The sequence below is a fragment of the Hippocampus guttulatus genome, chromosome 6, assembly GCF_054856545.1.
Source record: "Hippocampus guttulatus isolate MCC_2025c chromosome 6, RoL_Hgut_1.0, whole genome shotgun sequence".
Taxonomy (NCBI): domain Eukaryota; kingdom Metazoa; phylum Chordata; class Actinopteri; order Syngnathiformes; family Syngnathidae; genus Hippocampus; species Hippocampus guttulatus.
In genome coordinates this window covers 8,067,886-8,088,030 of record NC_141266.1, presented here as the reverse complement: position 1 = coordinate 8,088,030, position 20,145 = coordinate 8,067,886, and the positions used below count along the sequence as shown (strand labels likewise).

Genomic DNA, 20,145 nt, shown 5'->3' with positions numbered 1-20,145 from the left:
GAAACAGTATGACATGTGCTTTACATATCAAAACAGCGGAGCCTTTCATTTGGAGAGACTTCTTCCTCACAGAAAACATTAGTATTGACAGGTAAACCCCCGGAGATTACATACGGCGGTCTAATTAGTCTGTCCCTGCGATACAGTGCTTCACCATCCCAGCCAATGGGTGTAAGGAAGGAGGGTGATTCAGACAAAGGCAACGTTGGAGAGAGGAAGAAGGCACGGTGATGGATGTGTCGACCACCTAACTGTAGAGAGCAGTCGGACGGTTGCTTAATTCCTGACATGAAATATTACCTGCAGCCCTCGACTGAGCAGACCTGTGTGGATGGCAGGAGAGATAGCCTCCATCCCTCCACGAGAGGAAACAAACAAACAAACAAAAGCTCCGAGACCCTCGACCTGACAAAGTGAGTGCAGCTGATAAGTTAGCGCACATTTTCCCCTCTTCTGCTTCTCACTCAATCGTGTCTTGTTGCCTTTGGCCTCAGTTTCACCTTGTTACGTGTATGCTGTCCTATTAAAGGTAATGCTTGCCAAAGTCCCGTAGGCATTCTTTTTAATATTTGTCGCTCTTAAAAGAAAAAGGGGGAGTCGCGGAGTCGATGATAAATCTTACATTTGCCAGCAAAGGGCGTCTCTCTCTCTCTCTCTCTCTCTCTCTCTCTCCTGAACAAAATACAATTCAGTCAAAAACATTGCGGCGCACATTAGGTAGCTGTGGGTTTAAGCCTTGTCCGCCATGATCAAACCAGGATTTATGAAGCATCATAACTCCCGACAACATCCAGCGGCTTATTAATTTTATATATTTCTGTCCATTCCCTGATATTCCAAGCCTTGACAGTCACTCAAGATAAGCCAAAAGCGTTCTGACAGGATGGAGTGTGTATGTATTTTTCACTGCTCTGCCGCTAACCTCCGTTTGAATAGCTTTAAGAAGAAACCTGTGGTGTCATTTGTCTGTGGTTTTTGTCTTCACTTACAACCTTCCCACATGTATGGGCCCCTTAAATCACACTTGTATTCTGCTGAGAACTGCCCAAATAGGGACAAGGAAGGAAGGCGAGATGCTGAAAGTCTACATCTATTCATTTTCCGATCCGTTTTATCCTCACAAGGGTCGCGGGGGGTGCTGGAGCCTATCCCAGCTGTCTTCGGGCAGTAGGCGGGGGACACCCTGAACCAGATGCCAACCAATTGCAGGGCACACAGAGACGAACAACCAGCCGCGCTCACATTCACACCTAGGGACAATTTAGAGTGTTCAATCAACCTGCCATGCATGTTTTTGGAACGTGGGAGGAAACCGGAGTACCCGGAGAAAACCCACACAGGCCCGGGGAGAAAATGCAAACTCCACACAGGAAGGCTGGAGACGGGATCGAACCCACAACCTCTGCACTGTGAGGTCGACACGCTAAAAACTGGACCACCGGGCCGCCCGACATCTATACGTTATGAATATGTTCATTAGAATTGACTAAGAAATATTTAGACACACTCATGCGAAACTTGAATACCATTAGTCAATGGTTCCTATTCCAATGATCACAGGAGTTCACATTAAAAAAGCTACTTAAAAAAAAAAAAAGTCATCTTTATCATCTTTGATTTTTCCACCGATTGGTTGGAAAACAACTATATTTCTAGGTACAAATGTACGAGCTGTGCTCTTTTGAATTCATCTTTGAAGTTGTCTCAAAAGTATTGCACTGATGACATGATAAATACTTTTCTTTTCGTTTCTGTTGATTCCTTCACAAACACATGAAATAATTTACATGTCGTTGGTCATCATTATATTTGTGAATTTTGGGGGAATACCTTTGACTAATTCAATTCAAGTTCAGCATTAACGTTTGCATATTCCACATTGTAAAATAAACGCATGGTCGGTTCATCAAAGACTAAATTATCCATCTGTGCGAATAGTTGTTCGCTTTAGTCTATACTTGAAGTTAGCTCACCTCCGACCCTACTGAGGCTAAAACAGTATAAAACATGCATGGCTGGATATAAAGCATGATCATTGTTACCATGATTAGAATTGAACAATTACATTCTGGCTAAATTTGTCACAGCGCTAACTGGATTGTGATTGGAAATGATGGGTGTCCCAAATCTGAAGGCCACAAGCATGTGATGCTCTTCTGATTGTATACGCCTCACATCTCCTACTCTTCCCGCTCCTCGCTCAGATGGCCTCTAAGTGTGTCGTCCAGACCGACCAAATAACCGGCCCGCAGTGGCTATCACACTCAGCGGTCTCTGACAAAGACCCTGGCCAGCCACGGTGACTGAAGCAAGCAGTGGTGAGGAAGCAAGCAGGATGTAATCACTAGGAGCTGTTGATAAAGGGAAACGCACAGGGTTTGGGTCAAAGGGATTAAAATGGTGGAGGTGCCGGGTATAAGAAGGAGAGGGGCTGTGGAATCGTGGCGGGAGCAGCGGGCGAGCCACCCCATAACAGTGAGCAGTGTTGAGATTACAGGGGAAATGGTGCAAGGGGGGATTCCTGTGAAGAGATGGAAAGAAATAACTCTATACGGCGTCGGAACACAGCATTAGGCCGCCATGTATGCAAGCTTAGCATGCTCAGGGCATCAGGTAGTCGTGTGTTGCTGGTTAGGTGACAACTGGATCCTCAAGGTGGCAAGTACAAGGTAAACTGGACTTGTAATATATAGCAAAGGAAGTTCCTTTGATTGCCTAACTTGCAGACACACTGGAGAATTTTTGTTCCCACTCTCGCTCCCCGCGTGAGTGTGATTGTCTAAATATTGCCAATGCCATGAATAGAAATGACATTTTAAATTAAGAAGGCCAACCACACTGGGTGAAATCAAGCGGGGGGGATGCCGAAGGTTTTAACTGAGCCTTTCATGCCTGTGCAAACCTCACATGGTTTGGATAGAGTTCCATCAACAAAACATGTCATTCACCTCTCCGTGAAAATAGGGCAGATATGAGACTGGAACCTATCTCGGGGAGAGCCAAATACTCTACCCACGACTTCCATTTCACAGTCGGCGGTAAAACCAAGTTCAAAAGTCTTACATCATTTTTCTTTCAATAAGCCATCCAAAGGCTCCCATTCCAGTTACATTTTAAAATTGAATAGACTTGTGTTTCTCGCGGTCCAGCTCTCTTTTGGCATTCTGGCCACTGGAGCGATGAAAGATTGGTTACTACTCACGGCTCAGGGGAGCACAAATGAAGTGACTTTGACAGAGTTAAGAGAAAGACTGCATCAGTGCCCCACCATCTCTCTCTTTAACACACACACACATGCACGCACGCACACACACACACACACACACACACACACACACACACACACACACACACACACACACACACACACACACACTTTTTTTCCCTTTCACTTCTCTCTTGATGCTTCTTTTTGGTCTGTCCCATCCTCGCTCTCCCGCTTCCTCTCTTGCTTCCCTTGGGCTTCCAGGATGGATGGCCCTGTCTGACCGGGGCGACACTGATGTCTGCTCTTCCACACTTCTCTACCTACAGCATGCCTGTCTTCCTTCTCACCGCTATGTCCACTCACATTCTTTTTCATGGAAAAGAGGCACCCATCTCTGTCAAGCAATGACAACCACCAGAGTTCAGATCTACATGACAGATTGTTACTTCCACCGAGCAGGTTCTGTTTGACTGCTGCCTGTTTCATCAAGCGCGAGAAGGTTTGTACAAAAGTATTGAATCAAATTCGAAATAATATTGTGGGGGTTGGGGGAAATAATAAGGGCCTAGGCAGGGATTTATGATGCATGCTAAATGTGAGCAATTTGTTGCTGATCCAAATTAGCTTTGTTTGGCCTTGGCGGATGTCTGCACTTTACTGATTGTGATTTCTATTTTATTTGTTTTTTTTAATCAACAAGAACGTCAAAACCCAAAGGACATTTCAATGTGGGAAATAGTGTGGATCACATAGCAGACTGAGGTTGTAGTTTCCATGTTAATGCAGCATATTTACCTTATGTGTGTTTACTTTGACTCTGTCAGCATGTTCATCAGATACCGATGAACTTTAACTGTTCACCTGACAAATACATTTCTTGAACCTACAGCAAAGCGATGCAACCGCTTGTAGACAAACTATAAATTTGGCAGAGGGAACACTTTTTCAGCACTTTATTCTCCAGTGCAGTAAGTCAACATAATGCACACTAATAACAAAAGAAGTGTATTGTACAGTTAGAGGTGGCACTCATTTTTCACCATGACTTTTTGTGGAATACGCTGATTCCATATCCACAACACAAATGAGAAGAATATGAGAAGTGAAAACAAAGAATAAACTGTACCTGGGACAAACCTACTGTGTGTAGGACGACTGCATCACCAATATAATCCATTGATGACACTATTTATCTACCTGTGTTAAGTAAAAATCTTAAAAAGTTATTCGAACGTTAGACACTGTAGTTGCCAAACATAGTTGGGGCCTCTTTTCATGGTATCCACTGCTTCAACAGGGGTCCAATTGCTAAGATCCTTTGACCAGATCAGGCGATAAACCGAGTCTCAGATAAGGTACTAATGTTAGAGGTGGCAGCGAGAATAAAAACGGTGATATCACACTGATACGCTTCTTTAAAGACTGTGTTTTTCATGCAGGTGGCTGTACAATCAATAAAATGGATTAACTGCAGAGCTATGTATAAAGGTTATCAACAAGTTCTCCCGCACGAGCACACTGGCGACCCCACAAAATGCATTGAGCTATTTCTCTGAGGAAAATCTGATTTGCCCAAACTGAGGATTCATTTTCAGAGATATACAGCTATGTTATCAAACAAAAAAATGGAAGCTGTATGTGACCCTGAGATGGCTTGAATGGAATTGTTGCACCTCTATTCTCTTAACTGCCTCTCTCATGTTAACAGTGCTGCGTATGCTCTTCCTTCTCAGCCCGCCCCCACCTCGTATGACTGATTATCCCCTGCTTGCTTGACTTCATTCTATTCAAACCAACCCCCACTTTAGACTTAAACCATGTGCTTTGCTATCAGCATGACTTGACCATCTAAACGCATTCACTCTGAGTCTTCTATCGCTTTCTGTATTTTTTGTACATATTTGTACAAGCATACACACTGTCATACTGCACCCCACCCCCTTGTAAAAAAAAACAAAACAAAAAACTCTAAACCGCCGTTTGAATGTACGTGCTTTGTCTCTCATTTAAAAAAGCTTTGACACATATTCACAGCGCACCCTAGTCTGGTTTGGGTGAGTGCAGGCGCGTGTGTGTGTGCATGTGGTCTGACCAATGGCATCCAACAGCAGGGCTTTATCCTAAAGCTCAGTGACAATGCTTTTCACACCTACTTACCACAGCAGAGATGGGGGCGGCGAGCTGGATCATAACCAGGCCTGAAAAGCAGGCTAAGGGCTTTTCGAAGATATACACTGAAAGAACTCTTTAATTACTGACTCGAGATCCCACAGTAGATTAAAAAGCGAGCCGGGGCTCATTTTCATATCTGCAGGATTTTTCAATGAATATAAAAATGGTCATTGATTATGCCGTTAAGAGGAGGAAATATAAAGCACATATCATCACATTAACTTGCGGTGATTAATGTAATAAAGTGTGATCTTTTACACCCCATCTGTAACGAACAGATTCAATACCGGAGAGACATGCTCCAAATATTAAGAAGCAGCTCCTCAAAATCCAGTTAACCACTTCACCGTTCAAAGACAGAGGAAGTAATAAGAAGGTAACACAGTAAATCGCTAATGCAGACAGTGATAGCAGTGTGAACATGGTGGCATGGGCAGCAAAACAATGACTAATACGTCCTTTTAACCTTTGTTTGTGTGTGTGTGTGTGTGTGTGTGTGTGTGCCTTTGCTGCTTTCCCTCTCGGGCACACAATGAGTCTTCGTGAATGATCAATAGCAAAGCATTTCACATCATTGATTATACCATTATGGACACGTTAAATGTGTGAGACTCTCTCATGTGGGCACATTAACCACCGCAGTCGGGGAGAGGAAGGAGGAAGCTGCCGCTTTAACCGCTGTTTTTGTTCCTCGCACTTTTACTTTAAATATGGTGCTTAAAGCCAGTTCAGTGCGGTCCAGGTGCTTCACTCAGATGATTATAATGCCACGAGGGTGCAATACATCACTCTTATTAGCCACACTGGAGCACAAAGGTATCATAATTAATGGCCGCAGCAGGATTGAACGCTGCCCTGACATGGAAAAGTGGGCCTACTTAAGCTCTACAAGGCATTTAAATATGCAGAGTGAATGGCACAACCCAAACCCTCCTGCTCGAAGGACAGCCCACGCTCATTAGCCTGACACCCTCAATGGCACCGATACAAGGGCAATGGGGCTATTCTCCTGCACACGCACGCACGCACACACACACACACACACACATACACTCACACATACACACATCAGAAGCGCATCGTCCAAAAATGCAAGAGCACACACACACAAAAAAAAATTGCGTTACTATTTGTAAAAAAACAATTTAGTACTCATCAGCGCCCATCACTCCCTTTACATGCTCTCCCTCTATTGTTGTTTTTGTCTGGGGGTTTAGCCTGCGGCGAACGCAGATGGACATTTATGTGTCAGCAGCCATTATGCGAATTTTCGGTAATGGCGTCGAGTGTGTGTGCGTTTGTGGCGAACGTGGGTGCAGCGGCAGAGCGTGTGTCGTCTGGTGCCTGCGCTATAGAGTCTAGCAGGGAAACAGCCTGCCTAGCGGGAGAACAATGCGCATAAAAGGCTGCTGGGGGAAGCGTCTAGAGCTTTCGGCTTTCACATGGCTCTGAATGGAGCAGCGACAAAGTGGGACAGTGTGCCTATGGACATGTAATATAGACCTAGGATGAAAAAAACCCCAACAAAAAAAAACGTGTTGGACTGGATTAATGAGGTGAGACAGTCACTATTTAAATGCGATATTAAAGCCCACTGTGATTGCCATTTCATCTAGATTTTGCTACGCTCTACCTTCCATCCACTCCTTCTCATTTGCCCCTTTTGTCTTTGTAAAGCTTGTTTTATACCTTCTCTATTACAAATGCGTAAGCTTCAGCTTCAGAACCAACCACTCCTTTCCACACAGCTCTGGATCGAGCCTGACCGCACCGAGTTATCGCATGGCTCAGTGCAATCAATTATTGTTCCAGCGGAATCATTAATAATTTCCTAATGAAAACAATTCTGTTGATCTCTCTTGTCTTTTAATTAAACTGAATTAGTCGGCTGCTCTAAGCTGTGGTGGGGACTCCTTTAGGGTACAGTTTTGTTTTAATGCACCGATAATGAAATTTGTTTTTGTGTCAATTGTTTAATTCTTATTCAGTCACACCATTTTGTTGTGTTCCAAGATAACGGATCATAAACCCTAGCATGCCTCGATTGCTGCAGTCTTTTTAAAAAAAGAGGGTTGAATGTTCAACTCTCACCAGCAGCATGCAACAAAAACGTTTTAGATTTTATTCAAATGAAAATAAAGCAATGCAAATGGCTTCATACCAAACATTCAAGCGGGCATTTAAAGTATAGAAACAAAAGGGAAGTGCCGCATGTGTCCACACAGGCCACGCTAGTTCATCTTTTGCCTCAGAGGGCTTCAGTCGGCCAGTGGTGGTCATAAAATGCGGCATAAAAAGGATCTGATTGTGAGGACTTAGTGACTATGAAATAATACAAAGACTCAGTGAGTTAGCTAATTATTCTCTGTTCGGGCTTATGTAAAACATTCCAGTTACATTGGTACATTTTTGTATGAACAATGGGCTAAGTTGCGCCGGAGAGTTGCGCGACATGGTGGATGTGAATGTGGTCTGATTTAAGAGGCTTACAGTTGAAGAGTTTAGATGACCTCTGAATAATGGCACATAATACGGTCACGTTGCGTGTGTACAGTTTCAGTGGGCGTCAATATCAGGTAACAATGGGGCAAGCACAAAGACGGACCATGCAGGCAATGAAGAAAACTCCTACCACTGTGGAATCGACTAAAGAATAAAGATGTCTTTTTTTCTAAATATGAACGGCGCCTCATGTCAGCGGGTACTGAACCTGGAGGAATTTTTAAGTGGGCAAATGAAATAATTAGATGCTTAGTTCAGTGGGAAACTGCCTACAGTTAAGCACAATTGTCTGTGTACTACAGGGGTGTCCAAAGTCGGTCCTCAAGGGCCGCTGTCCTGCCTGTTTTCCAGCTCTCCAAAGAGCAACACACCTGATTCAAATCATCAGGATCGTTTTAATGCTGCTTCAGAGCTGGCTGATGAGCTGATCATCTGAATCAGGTGTGTTGCAGGTGGGAGAGCTGGAAAACAGGCAGGACAGTGGCCCTCCAGGCCCGGAGCTGGACATGTCTGGTGTACTACAATGGCTGTGTGAACTTGGGTGACCGAAGGTCAGCGGTTTGCAACTTTGGACTACAGTGTGGAATTTGGACTCAGACATTCTAGCGGCTTAATGTTTCCACTGCTGATGTTTCCACGCAAGGCCCCACAACGATGACACGCTAGCTTGTGTGCGTCTGTTGTTGTATACAGTACTGTAAATATTAAATATGAAAATTCCACATATCATAGATGAATATGAATGTGACTCTTGGAGTTGCTTGAGTACAGTTGCTATGTGATCAGGATCTAAAATGTAACTTGGGGTGTTAGGCTAAAGAATAACACCAATCGTGGCTACGGTTTAAAAATCTTCCAATCATGGTGCCTATACACTGTGTTTTTGTTCAACGTCTCCATGTTTTTTTTCAGTGACTTTATCAATCTGTTGTGCATCTGCAGAGAAAATTTCTTGTCTCCAGGTCCCTGTCTGTCATCCTCGCTTGCTCCTGGTGCTCCACTCTTAGTGTAACACATAATTACTCCGCAGACTTTCTGCCTGTTTCTAGAACTTCTGTGCTTCAAAGAAATTGTCAGAGTGTGGAGAGGAGCATTGTGGGAGTTCCAGGTGGATTTCTTGATAATGAGAGCACAGTGGTAGAGTTGAGCGTTTTAGTAATGGCTGGCTGCTAAGGCTCTTCATGGGAGTTTAATGTAAAACAAACAGGGCCACAGTGGCGGCCTGAGAAAAGCAGATATTGCATTTCCCATAATGCCACTTCAGGGCTATTGCAGACTCTTTAAAAAAAAAAAATTAAACAAATGAAAATTAGTTGCAAATAATTTATATTCATGAATTTGAGACATTTCAATGCCTCAAGCCTTGAAGGTTTTGCCTTCCACATTTTAAGTGATGAAACTTTCCTACCCCCACCCCCCAACAAAATCAAATAGGCTGCGACAAAGCAGAAAATGGGCCATACATCACATATACTTGCATTTACTTCAATAATATTTTCTACACTGCATTAGTGTGGCCTCAGTACTAATGCTCTACTTGATCATTCTGGATTTATAAACGGCATGTGAAGCACAGAATGCCTTCTCAAGAGTCCTGCAATAATATTTACTGTGATGTCTGCCTGAGACCGAGGGCAGGACAGCGCATGAAAAATTTTAACTCAATTTGCATACAACCTGGTATTTTGAACCACAATTAATCTGATATTCATTTTAAATATATGTAACAGACAAAGCTGCAAATGTTTCCCACTTCAAGTTCATTTGCGTACAATTCAAAACGCTACTTGTATAGTATTAAAAAAAAAAAAAAAGGAACTCAAGTAAAAATACGCACTAAATGCTAGAGACCACAATGTGATTTTAATTCTTTAAAATTGTAATAAATAATTTAATAAACAATACGCAGCTAAAACTTACTGGTTACTCTGTTACACCCTAAAGCTCACTTATCACGGTGTCGGTCACCAGGAATGCCCCACGGGGCACCTCACCAAAGAATCCTCTTGCTTGTTCCACTCTCCACTGCAGACATTATCATCCATAAAACACTGCTACAGCACAACTCACCATATTCTCTTTGCTGATTCGCGGACACTCTGACTACCACTCCACAATATTTCGCTCACTTGTGGAAGAATTGGGGCCAGATGACGAGCAGTCGTATAAAGTGTGAAGCAGAAATCACAGTGTAGACTAGTACACTGTAACCACTCAAACCAATCAACAGTCAGGCACTCCCCCATAGATTCATACTGGCAGAAATCCAACGCAAACGGCTACTATCTTCGCAAGCAGCTATAAAGAGAGCCGGGACCACTGAAACGTGAGCCAAAACATATTCTGCAAGCATACTGTGCAGTGAGATATTCCCTGTTTTCCATAAGTAACACATCTCAAGGAGCAATGAAGCAGCCGACAGAGGGGAAGCCGCACAGGGTAAAGATATAAACAATCTGGGCCCCAGTTTTTCAAGGTGGGAGGAAAGTTGCAGTTGGACTCCGAAGAGAGGAAAGGAAGAGCCTTTAATCAACCCACACTACGGGGGTGACACTTTAACATTCCATTTTCCAAATTATCGCCGAAAGACCACAATTCAATATTCATTTCAGTGTTTTGCTTTTTTTTTTCTATTTCAGTCTCCCCTCTAGAGGCTGCACACACACACACACACATACACACACAGAGACTGCATCTGAGATGTAGTGCATATTCAACTTCTGTGACTCGATTTAAATTAATTCGTTGTATCCTGTTATCATATATCAGCGTTTAATGATTCGCTTGGAGGATTTCCCCAAGAATGAACTTAATACAGTACAATACAGAACAACTGTCACACAGGGATGCGTGGGGACGTCATTGTGTTCAATGAATAAGGTCGAAATGAAAGTGACAAACAAAGCAACTCTGAGTGACACAGCTGAGTGGCTGTTAGTGAGTTTGCATGTGGCACAGCAAATTGTCTAACTCAAAAAAAAAAAGTGTGAAATCTTGTTATTGCAGTCTCATTTTTGTTTCATACACTAAGTCTCCCAGCAAAAAGATTAGAAGATTTTAAAGAAGTACGTAATCTTCTTTAATAGCTTATCAAAACTTTAATGATCTGGTGATAAAGAGCACAAAGTTAAGTAGCCGGTTAAGAGGATAACTCCCCAGTGCAGTCTAGTGATTAGTAGATGAGAATTGGGAGACTGAAAAGCCGGGTTGCAAATCCCACTCCTGCCATTTATTCACTTTGAGGAAGAAGACTCTCCATTTCAGCTTTTGGGGTATTGTCACAGGGTAATCATTTTTGAAGAGTGAGAAGTGGAGTCTCTTCGCTTCACCCCGTGCGATCCTGAACACATATGGTTTGTTGATGTATTCATTTTGCTTCTCTCACTTAACACCCATCAAGACCCAATTATGACTGCAGAAATCTCACATTTTTATTAGCCTCTAATAAAAGTGTCAGTGATCTTCACACTTGTAAGCATCTTGCGTATAATGTCCAACAAGTTTTAGGACTCTAGTTTTGTAGATGCCGCTTGCAGAAATGCTGTCATATCCTGATTTTTGTGGAGGGGAAAGCCTCGCCGCGCCTGTTTGGGAATTTGGCGCCATGCTGGATGCTCCATCGTAGTGAGCGCGTGTCCTTTGACAATACATCTGCCATTTTGGTTGCTGAAAGTTGGTATGAACTGGCACGTGGCACGCAACCGGGTGGGGATGCGAGGCTGGTCACCTGTAGCTCAGTATTCAATGAGGGTACGCGCTTACACATTAACTGTTGCCGCACTGACAAAGAGCAGTGACAACGTTTTGGTCAAGCAGGGATTGCTGCTTCTGTTTCCGCACACAGATCTCTCCGTGTATGAGTGTGCCGTCTTTCAAGGGACTGAGAAGAGCTGCTTTGGTTGGCGGCAAATGGAGTTGCCTGCGTTCACATTCCCGATGGTGCAAACTGCCCTTTTTTATCGGGGTGTGTCGAGGAAAATACCAACACCCTGTCTAGCCTGCCTCTGTGCAGATTCACGCAGCTCGTCGCGCCCCTCGCGTTTGGCTGTCAAGTGTCTCACTGACAATGAATTCCTATATGTTGATCAGATTCTTTAATTCATTATTCATATTGATTATTTTTTATCGATCCACCACACTTCTGAAAAGATTCACGGAAATCAAATTATTATTATTTTTTCTACACAACTCTGACTGTCCATCCATCCATTTTCTAATCTGTTTATCCCCACAAGGGCGTGCTGGAGCCTGTCCCAGCCGTCTTCACCAGCCTGAACTGGTTGCCGGCCAATCGCAGGGCACACATACATAACAACCATTAACACCCACAGTCACACTTAGGGACAATTTAGAGTGTCCAATCAACCTACCGCACTTTTCAGAATGTGGGAGGAAACCACAGTACTTGGAGAAAACCCAGCACATGACGACCTCAGACATTTAGACAGCTCTGTAAAAGTCTCACTGCATTATTGCAATTACCTGTACAGAGTAGAAGAAAAGGAACAAATGAAGCAGTGGCAACCCCACCTCACTTCTGTTCTTTATCTCCTCTAAGACAATATAAAAGAGGAAGAGGCGGTGTATTCATTACGGCAGTGACATCGAGAGACAATTAACTTTCTGTGTCAAGTGATGTTTCTCAGTTCTTGATCAGGGTTTTGATGATATAAATTACTTGCTAGATGAGGAAAACAGATAGCAACTGAGTGTGCGCACGTAATGCCGTGCGCTCATTCTCACGGCCCTGCTCCTCTGAACATTTGAGCGCGTGTGTGGCTCAGAGAAGCGAGGAGCGCAAAAGAGAGAGAGTGCGAGACCAGCAGACAGGCAGGTGGGAGTTGAGTGGATGGAGGAGCGTCTGTGTTTTAGCGGCAATGCTATGCTGTGCTGTGTTGCAGTGTGGAGAGATAACACCATTCAAGTGTTGCTTGCTTACCTTTGCTGTACACCACACAGTTGTTTTTGTTGTCCTCTGCTCCCTGCCAAGTCACATCCAGCAGCCACTTGGGGCCGGCGCTCAGCACCACCGGGACCGTGCTCTTCGTCTTCTGGAAGGGGGCAGATAACAAACATTAATCATTTGCCTATTTTGGTGATTAGAGAAACACTAATAACCAACGATTTACGCATCCGCTGCTCTGAATGGTCGGTCGTATCCAGATAATTTGACAGCCCATCGAATCTTTTTCTAAACATGAAAGGGATGGGCAGGGTACAGTATATATTGGTGATGGCCCCCTTGACAAAAGGCTGCATTTGTGGTTGGAAAGGAGGGGAAAAATTAGGCAAAAGACTAATTGAAAGAAGTAATTGAAAATCAAGGACCTCAAAGAGATTTACACGAGACTCTCTGGTTCCTCTGAAATGAAGAAAGTATGAGGAAAAGGGGCGATGACTTTCAGAAAGAAGGAAGGGAGTGTTCTGTGGTGAACTTTGGGCACATTGTACCACGCTATCAGCAGGATCTCACTATTTCCTGAAACAAGCAGGGAAGAATTTAAAGAATCAGTATCTATTTCAAAGGGCGATTGAGGTCAGAGCTTTTATAATATGCTGAAAAATTATACTGAATGTGTAAAGTCATTTTTCTTCTTGGTCAGAGGTCAAACATGGTTATTTTTTGGGGGGGGTAGTGGAAAAAGAAAAGAGACAGATAGAGTACAACATCCTTTTAATAGGCTTGCGTGTGAGAGTGCCACAGTCTGTGCTTGCCGCATTTACTCGCCTATCATATGCTTCTTTTTCTCCGATGCTCGCTTTCGTTTAGTGCGTTGTGGAATGCTGTTGTTGAGTGTGCACCTGAGCGCACAAGTCTATTACTTCAAGGAAAACTGTCAGTACGTCAAATGCCATTACTTTTCGACCCTGAGGCCCTTCTTTTATTTGCGTGTTACAAAACTAGTAACGGCTTGCGAAAATGGGTTGGCGTGCCATCCCAATGCTGTCCATCTGCATAATGCATTGGAAAATAAACTGGTCTTTTCGCACGCCTTTTACTTATTTCTGAGCTTGGCAACAACCTTCAAGGATGAATGCAAATGTCACTTGAGCATGTTAAAGGTCTGAATTGGCAAAGATATGCACAAAGATGAGTGCTGTGCTGGGGCAGTGTGTCTGCATGCTCTCCTTTTCCTCTCCCTCCAACCCCCCCACCTATTTCTCTTTTCATGAACTCTATCTAGTCACAGGCTAGAGGACAACCGGACTTTTATTTATTTTAGAGGAAAGGGCGAAAAAATCTCACGGAGACAATGAAAATCTGTTAGCGATTTTGTAAGGAATTGTAAAACAAATATTGGCTCCAAATGAGGATGTTCTATTTATATATAATTCCCCTAGAGTATATTCCTCTGCAGAAACTGCACCGCCAAAGCGATAAAAAAAAAAAAAAAAAAAGACAGTAAATTGCATGCTTGATACTCTTATTTCTTCTCTTGGCATCATCTTATCCCGCCTTGGCAGCAGATGAGAGAAAGACGACCTCTGTAATTTAAGTCATCCTGGATTTCACATTTTAAATTAGCCTCACAATAAAGTCCTCTATCTGGCTAACCTGAAAATCTCACACCCCTGTCAAAGAAGCAGAGCAGACCGGCCGATTGTTGCTAGGACGACTATCTGAAATGGGAATCAGATTAACCCTTTCTTAGATCTCCAGACTGGAGCCATCTCTTATTCAGCAGCGAGAGGCCTTTCTGCCATCCCCCAGAGCCTTTGGGAATCTATGATATTCCAGCTGCTCCCCACGTAGCCCACATAGACTGAAAACCACCCAAACTTGACTTCTAAGTGTAAGACGTTGTTCTCACAACTCTTTCTATTTGTTGCTTTAATTTGGTCAGAGTGGTAATTACAATTTACTGAGTGAACCGTCAATTCCAGTCTACTTGGCTTCACCCTAGTAGCAAACAAGTGATGACAGTTTCTTACTGCAGATTTACATAACTCATCCACAGTGACAAAATTGTGCCTTGGAAGCATGCATGTAACAGCCGCCACAAAGACAAAGAGATGCACAAGAGCAAGTGCGGGCAACATATTTAGGATTAAGATAGTGTGGCGTCACTGCAGGGAGGAGTGTTTGCAAATGCAAATGAAAACATTTGTACAACCGGATCAGTTGGCCTTAGTGGCTACTATGCAGAGAAATGCAGATTGACAGGCAGAAAATTACAATTTCCCTGAAGCCAGGGAGAAAATGATGTACTGGTTTTATGGAAACAAACTCGCCCTCCATCCAGCATACATGTGTACTAGACTAAATGTATACACTAATGTTAACTAAACATGACGTAGGGGGTTGATATCATTTCTAATTACAAGCCAATAAAAACACACTTGATAGATGATAGAACCTGCTCAGCTCCCGGCACACACGCGCAAACAAATTGTGTGTTACAGTATATCCGCCCTCTGCCTTCACCTCAGTGGTTTCAATACTCTCTTGCTTTTTTTCTTGAGCTCTGTTACCTTTCCTCGTGTAAGAGATACACCGACCCAAACAGTGTAGTCAGCGAGGAAGTGATTACAAACTGATGCTCCAAATTCGCTATAAAATGAAAATCAATATTTCCACAAGTTGCTGCAACATAAAAGATAACCTTCATTGATTTTTGGAGACTTAGGCGTCTGTGATAAAATCTAATATCAATTTTCAGCCACACGGATTTGGATCAGAGCAGAGCAGGGGTTGAACGATAAGTTCCGTGCACATCTCTCAGAGTTGGATTTTTTTTCTCCCTCCCCCTTCCGTCTTCCAAGGCAGGGCTGCACTATTTATAATTGGCCCTGTGTGAGCAAAAGCTTCTATCAGGAATCTGTTCTAATTTTTATTACGGAGAAGCTAAAGCCTGTTCCAGATAATTTGGAAATTTCAGGGGAATTGTGATAGAGCTGATGGCACAGCCGGACTGACTCCAGAAAGGAGCTAACCTGTAATAGCCTCTGTGGCTGCGCTGATTAAATGTTGCCATAGATGAAAGACCTGCCATCGCCGCAATAAATTAACCAATCACACAAATCCCAAGTCACTACTAATCCCTCCTTGATACCATGATCCTCTGATCAGCTGAAGGAGGTAAAGAAGAAAGTGTCTTGTGACACTCAGCCTGCCTCTAACTCCCAGCTTCCCAGTGTAAACAACAAGCTAATGATATCACCGCTGACCATTTCACCACCAGTGGCTGCTCTTAACCCGCTCCGTGGTCAGGGCAGGTGAAATCGATACGAACCTTGGTGGGAATGATTATTTTCCTTAGGCCTTTTGGGTTTGTTTTTTTTTTGCTCCTCTAACCAAGGTCACTGACTCGCACTGGATTCATCTTCTGATCCCAGGGCTACAGGATTTAGACAACTGAGAGATCAAAACCGCTCTGTCTGAATATCTCATGACATTCGTTGACTTTAAAGAGAACATATTACGGAAGATGTACTTTTTAATTTTTTTGTGCGCAAACAATTGGGTCTCTGGGGTGCTGGCCCACCCATCAAGTGTGAAATTAAATTTGCCCCCTCACAAAAAGGTGTCTATGAGTGAAATTCCGCACACTGTGACATAACAGTGCTGCTAATTTACACTAAAGAACATACCCACAACAAGTTTCTCTGTCCATGATTTGGCTGCTGGGTAAGCATAAATGTACCACTTACAAGTCAGGGTGGGACAACAATGGCCAAATCAATATATCAAAGCGGAAAAGTGAGCAACCCCGTATTTATGTGATATTTGTGTTCAGTGATGTGTTTGCTGTCAGCGCCACATGCACGGATCCAAAGGCTTATTTTATATCATAGTTGTATAGTTGTATATGCATATAGTTGTTGACTTGTTGGGCTTCGCAATTCACTTTTTCAGACTCTGGACTCAATATGCAGCCATCCCTAAGTACACACCTTGTTATCACAGTGACAGAATTGGAAAAGTCAGTGAGAAAAGCCAAGCAAGTCCCCGCATTGTTGTTTCCCTTTTAAAGTCACAACTTTATCACCAAGGCTTTTTACATTAAACATTACATGACATATCTTTTCTTTGCAATGTATTCAATTAGATGTAGCTTGAACATGATTTTAAAAATCATTGCATTCTCTTAGTATTTATGTTCAACACAACGTTCCAACTTCATTGAAATTGGTTTTGTATATTGTAGTGTATTTATTTTTAACTGCGCTCTGACAATAATAAATGGAACATCATTTGAAGTGGATTATTTGCATTTCCATTCATTTCAATAAACTTGATCACGTCTGTTTACTAACATGTTGGGTTACAAGCAGGGTCATGGAAACAAAACAGCCACTCACAAGTCTTTTGGAATATGACGTCAAACTGAAATACTATCTGAACAACACTGTGCATTAGCACAGCTGACTTTTTCATTTCACAAATGCCTTCTAGATTACATTAACAGCACAAATAAGAGAAACAAGCTAATATAGTGCTGGCAGGTTTATTTGTTTCCAACAGTGAGGAGTGAGGATAAAGGATTTGTAGCTGTTTTACCAGTCAGTTTACAGCAGACAGCACACTCACACCTTGATAACGTCCATTGCAATTAGTTGTTCACCGCGATGAAACAAATTGCATGTGGTCAACTGGAAATTTCATTAAGAGAGATTTTCCTCCAGCCCTCGTTATCGCCACGCGTTTTAATATTTTCTTAGCTTCAAGGATGGATGGGTTGCTAGGGCCTTTTTTTATTTTTTTCAAATACAGTAATTGGCCAAAGCTAACCTTGCAGCCCGTATCTCACTGCTATTCGTGTTCCCAAAAATGGTGTATATGTATGTGCGTGGTTAAGTGCGACATAGTTTTCATTTTTCCTTGCTCCCAGAAACGAGGTTGTATGCCAACATGAGACACAAAATGGGTAATGCCTCATATGAATGGCCATGGTTACATCTGGCTGAGATGAAAAGATACCTACGTAATGCTTCAATTCCTTTTACAGCCCCTCTCCAAGGCTACAGCATCTGCGGCTGGAAGACTAAATAACGGAAATACGCAGGAATTGCACACTAACTCCCTTTAGAGATAGATCTTGGCTGGTGCCCTGTCATAAATCAGAGAATTTCGATATGAAATGAGGCAAGCTGCTCTAATCATTTCTGCATTTCAAATTGGATCACTGGCTCAATCGCTTGGCTTTTAAACTGCTTGCCTAAGAGCAAATGTGAGGTGGGAGATAATTCAGCTGAAATCTCTGCCTGCTCTGCGCGGCGGTTAGTTTACTGCTTGAGTGCAAGAGAATGCTACCCCCCACCCTTCCCTGTGCCCATCGTTCTCTTTTCAACTTTCTTAAATTGACTTTTCATTTTAAAATCGATTAAATTGAGAGAGTCACTGCTGTTGCCAGAATCTTTGAAGGGACACACATGCTTCCGCGGTTGCTATCATGGCCGCGCTATAAGGCAAAAATATTTTCCTCATTTAATTCACCTTTTATCCCACTGGCTGGACTGTAAGCATCAAAGTACAAATGCAGCATTAAGCTATTGCTTATTTCACCCTCACTGAAATGCTCACACAGGGTGGTATTTATATTGACCATGGGTGGCAAGGCATGCAGTTTACTCTGCTTCAGACATACAGCGAGTGCTAATAAAGCAGACAGATGAGCGCTTACCCAGGATTTTGCTTACACAACAAGGACAAATGATCAACAATCCATCTCAAAATTATATTGTTATCTACAGAGAAGTCAATTCAAACAGAAAAGAGTCAAGGACTAAGGATGAATCGTAAACAAAGAAAGGCTAAATACATACAGTTAAGAATGTAGACAGAGACAGGAGTCTCTGTTTTTAAGACCCGCGACAGACACTTTGAGGTGCACTTCCAGAGTCAAAAAGTTTAACAGTGAGCATGCCTCCTTTCCTTTCTACCTCCATCACCACTTTCCTCCACCCACCAAATGATCCTACAATCGCCCAAACGTAGCGGCGACATGTTCAATTCAACTTTACCGGCGAGTTCTGCTCTGCGGAACATTTTTGCAAGATACCTGATTTGAAATGTTAAACAAGAGACGGACATTTGTAACGCTTGTGCTGCAGGTCTTAATCATGGCTTGGAGGTACATGTTCAAACATGCGCTTCCTCTGTATTGCTCTGGTCAGAGAACATCCCCGTCGCTTCACTGCTCACTTTATGCATTACAAGAAATTTCCCATTTGAATTCAATTGGTGAGGTTGTTTGATCTTTTGCATGTACTATGTGTAAGGCCTCCATGCCAGAGCATGCAGGGAGAAGTTGTGTGAGGCGCCATAATAGGAAACTCTGAGCCAGTAATGTTCACATGTACGGATATTAACGCAGTCCCTGGGGGCCAAGGTGGCAGGTGACATATTCTCAAGACGGATCTACTCTCCCCCTGTTGGGAATAAACATGTGGATATCCCCAGAGAGGATGAAAGGGAAGTCAGGAGTCAATCAGTCAGTGGGGTCATAATAAATCCCCTGGCCTCATAACCGCACACATCAGTCAGACGCTGTAAATATAGACAAAAATAAAATGGTGGGCATGATTCTGAAATAAAGTCCTTGACTTTAGATAAACCTCTCTGCCCCCCTTTAGGTTTAATATTCTTTTGAACTCCCTTCTTTCTCTGGGTGACTCAGACATTTCACGTTGTATTACAATTGCATCCCTCTGTGTGTGTGCGCGCTTTTATATTTCAGGAGGCTCTCTGAGCAGCCAATCTCACTTTTTGATTCATAAATTGGGTCCTACATCTACAGAATATCAATGAGATTTCACAGCGGAAATCCCTCAAAACGGTGAAGTGAAACACATGGAATGCACTGCTAACTGAATTTCTAGCAAAAAAAAAAAAAAATACAAATCAACGAAGATGATGATTTATGCTATACCGCCTGATCATCAGCAGTGTGCTGCAGCGTTCTGTACGTTCATCACTGGGTGCACTTTTGGGAAATTTTGTCTTACTTAATCCACTGCAAAAGACCAACAATATTTACACAAAGTTCAGTTAATATGAGAAAGACCTTATCTCTTACTAAATGCATTAGACGTGAACTCTCTTATCAGAGTCTCAGCACATGGACTTCTAAAAGATTGGATCCCTGGATTGGAAATGGTCTTTGCAACCCAATTAGTTTGCTGACAACTCAGTGGTGTAATATTGTACTTTGACAGCCACGTACTTATCCATCTAATGAGACTCAGATGGGACTGAATGGAAACAATCCAGACCATATTCTCCGGCAACCATCTTTTTTCTTATCTACCATGATAATCTA

General features: G+C 42.8%; 1 protein-coding gene across 1 annotated transcript in view; it reads right to left on the bottom strand.

The window, feature by feature from the left end:
* Positions 1-20,145, bottom strand: part of zfpm2a (zinc finger protein, FOG family member 2a) — a 114,437-nt gene that overhangs the window by 28,526 nt on the left and 65,766 nt on the right. Inside the window, exon 5 of the mRNA XM_086114344.1 lies at positions 12,822-12,933. Within this exon, the coding sequence (XP_085970470.1) occupies positions 12,822-12,933 (112 nt within the window). The remainder of the gene's footprint in view (positions 1-12,821; positions 12,934-20,145) is intronic.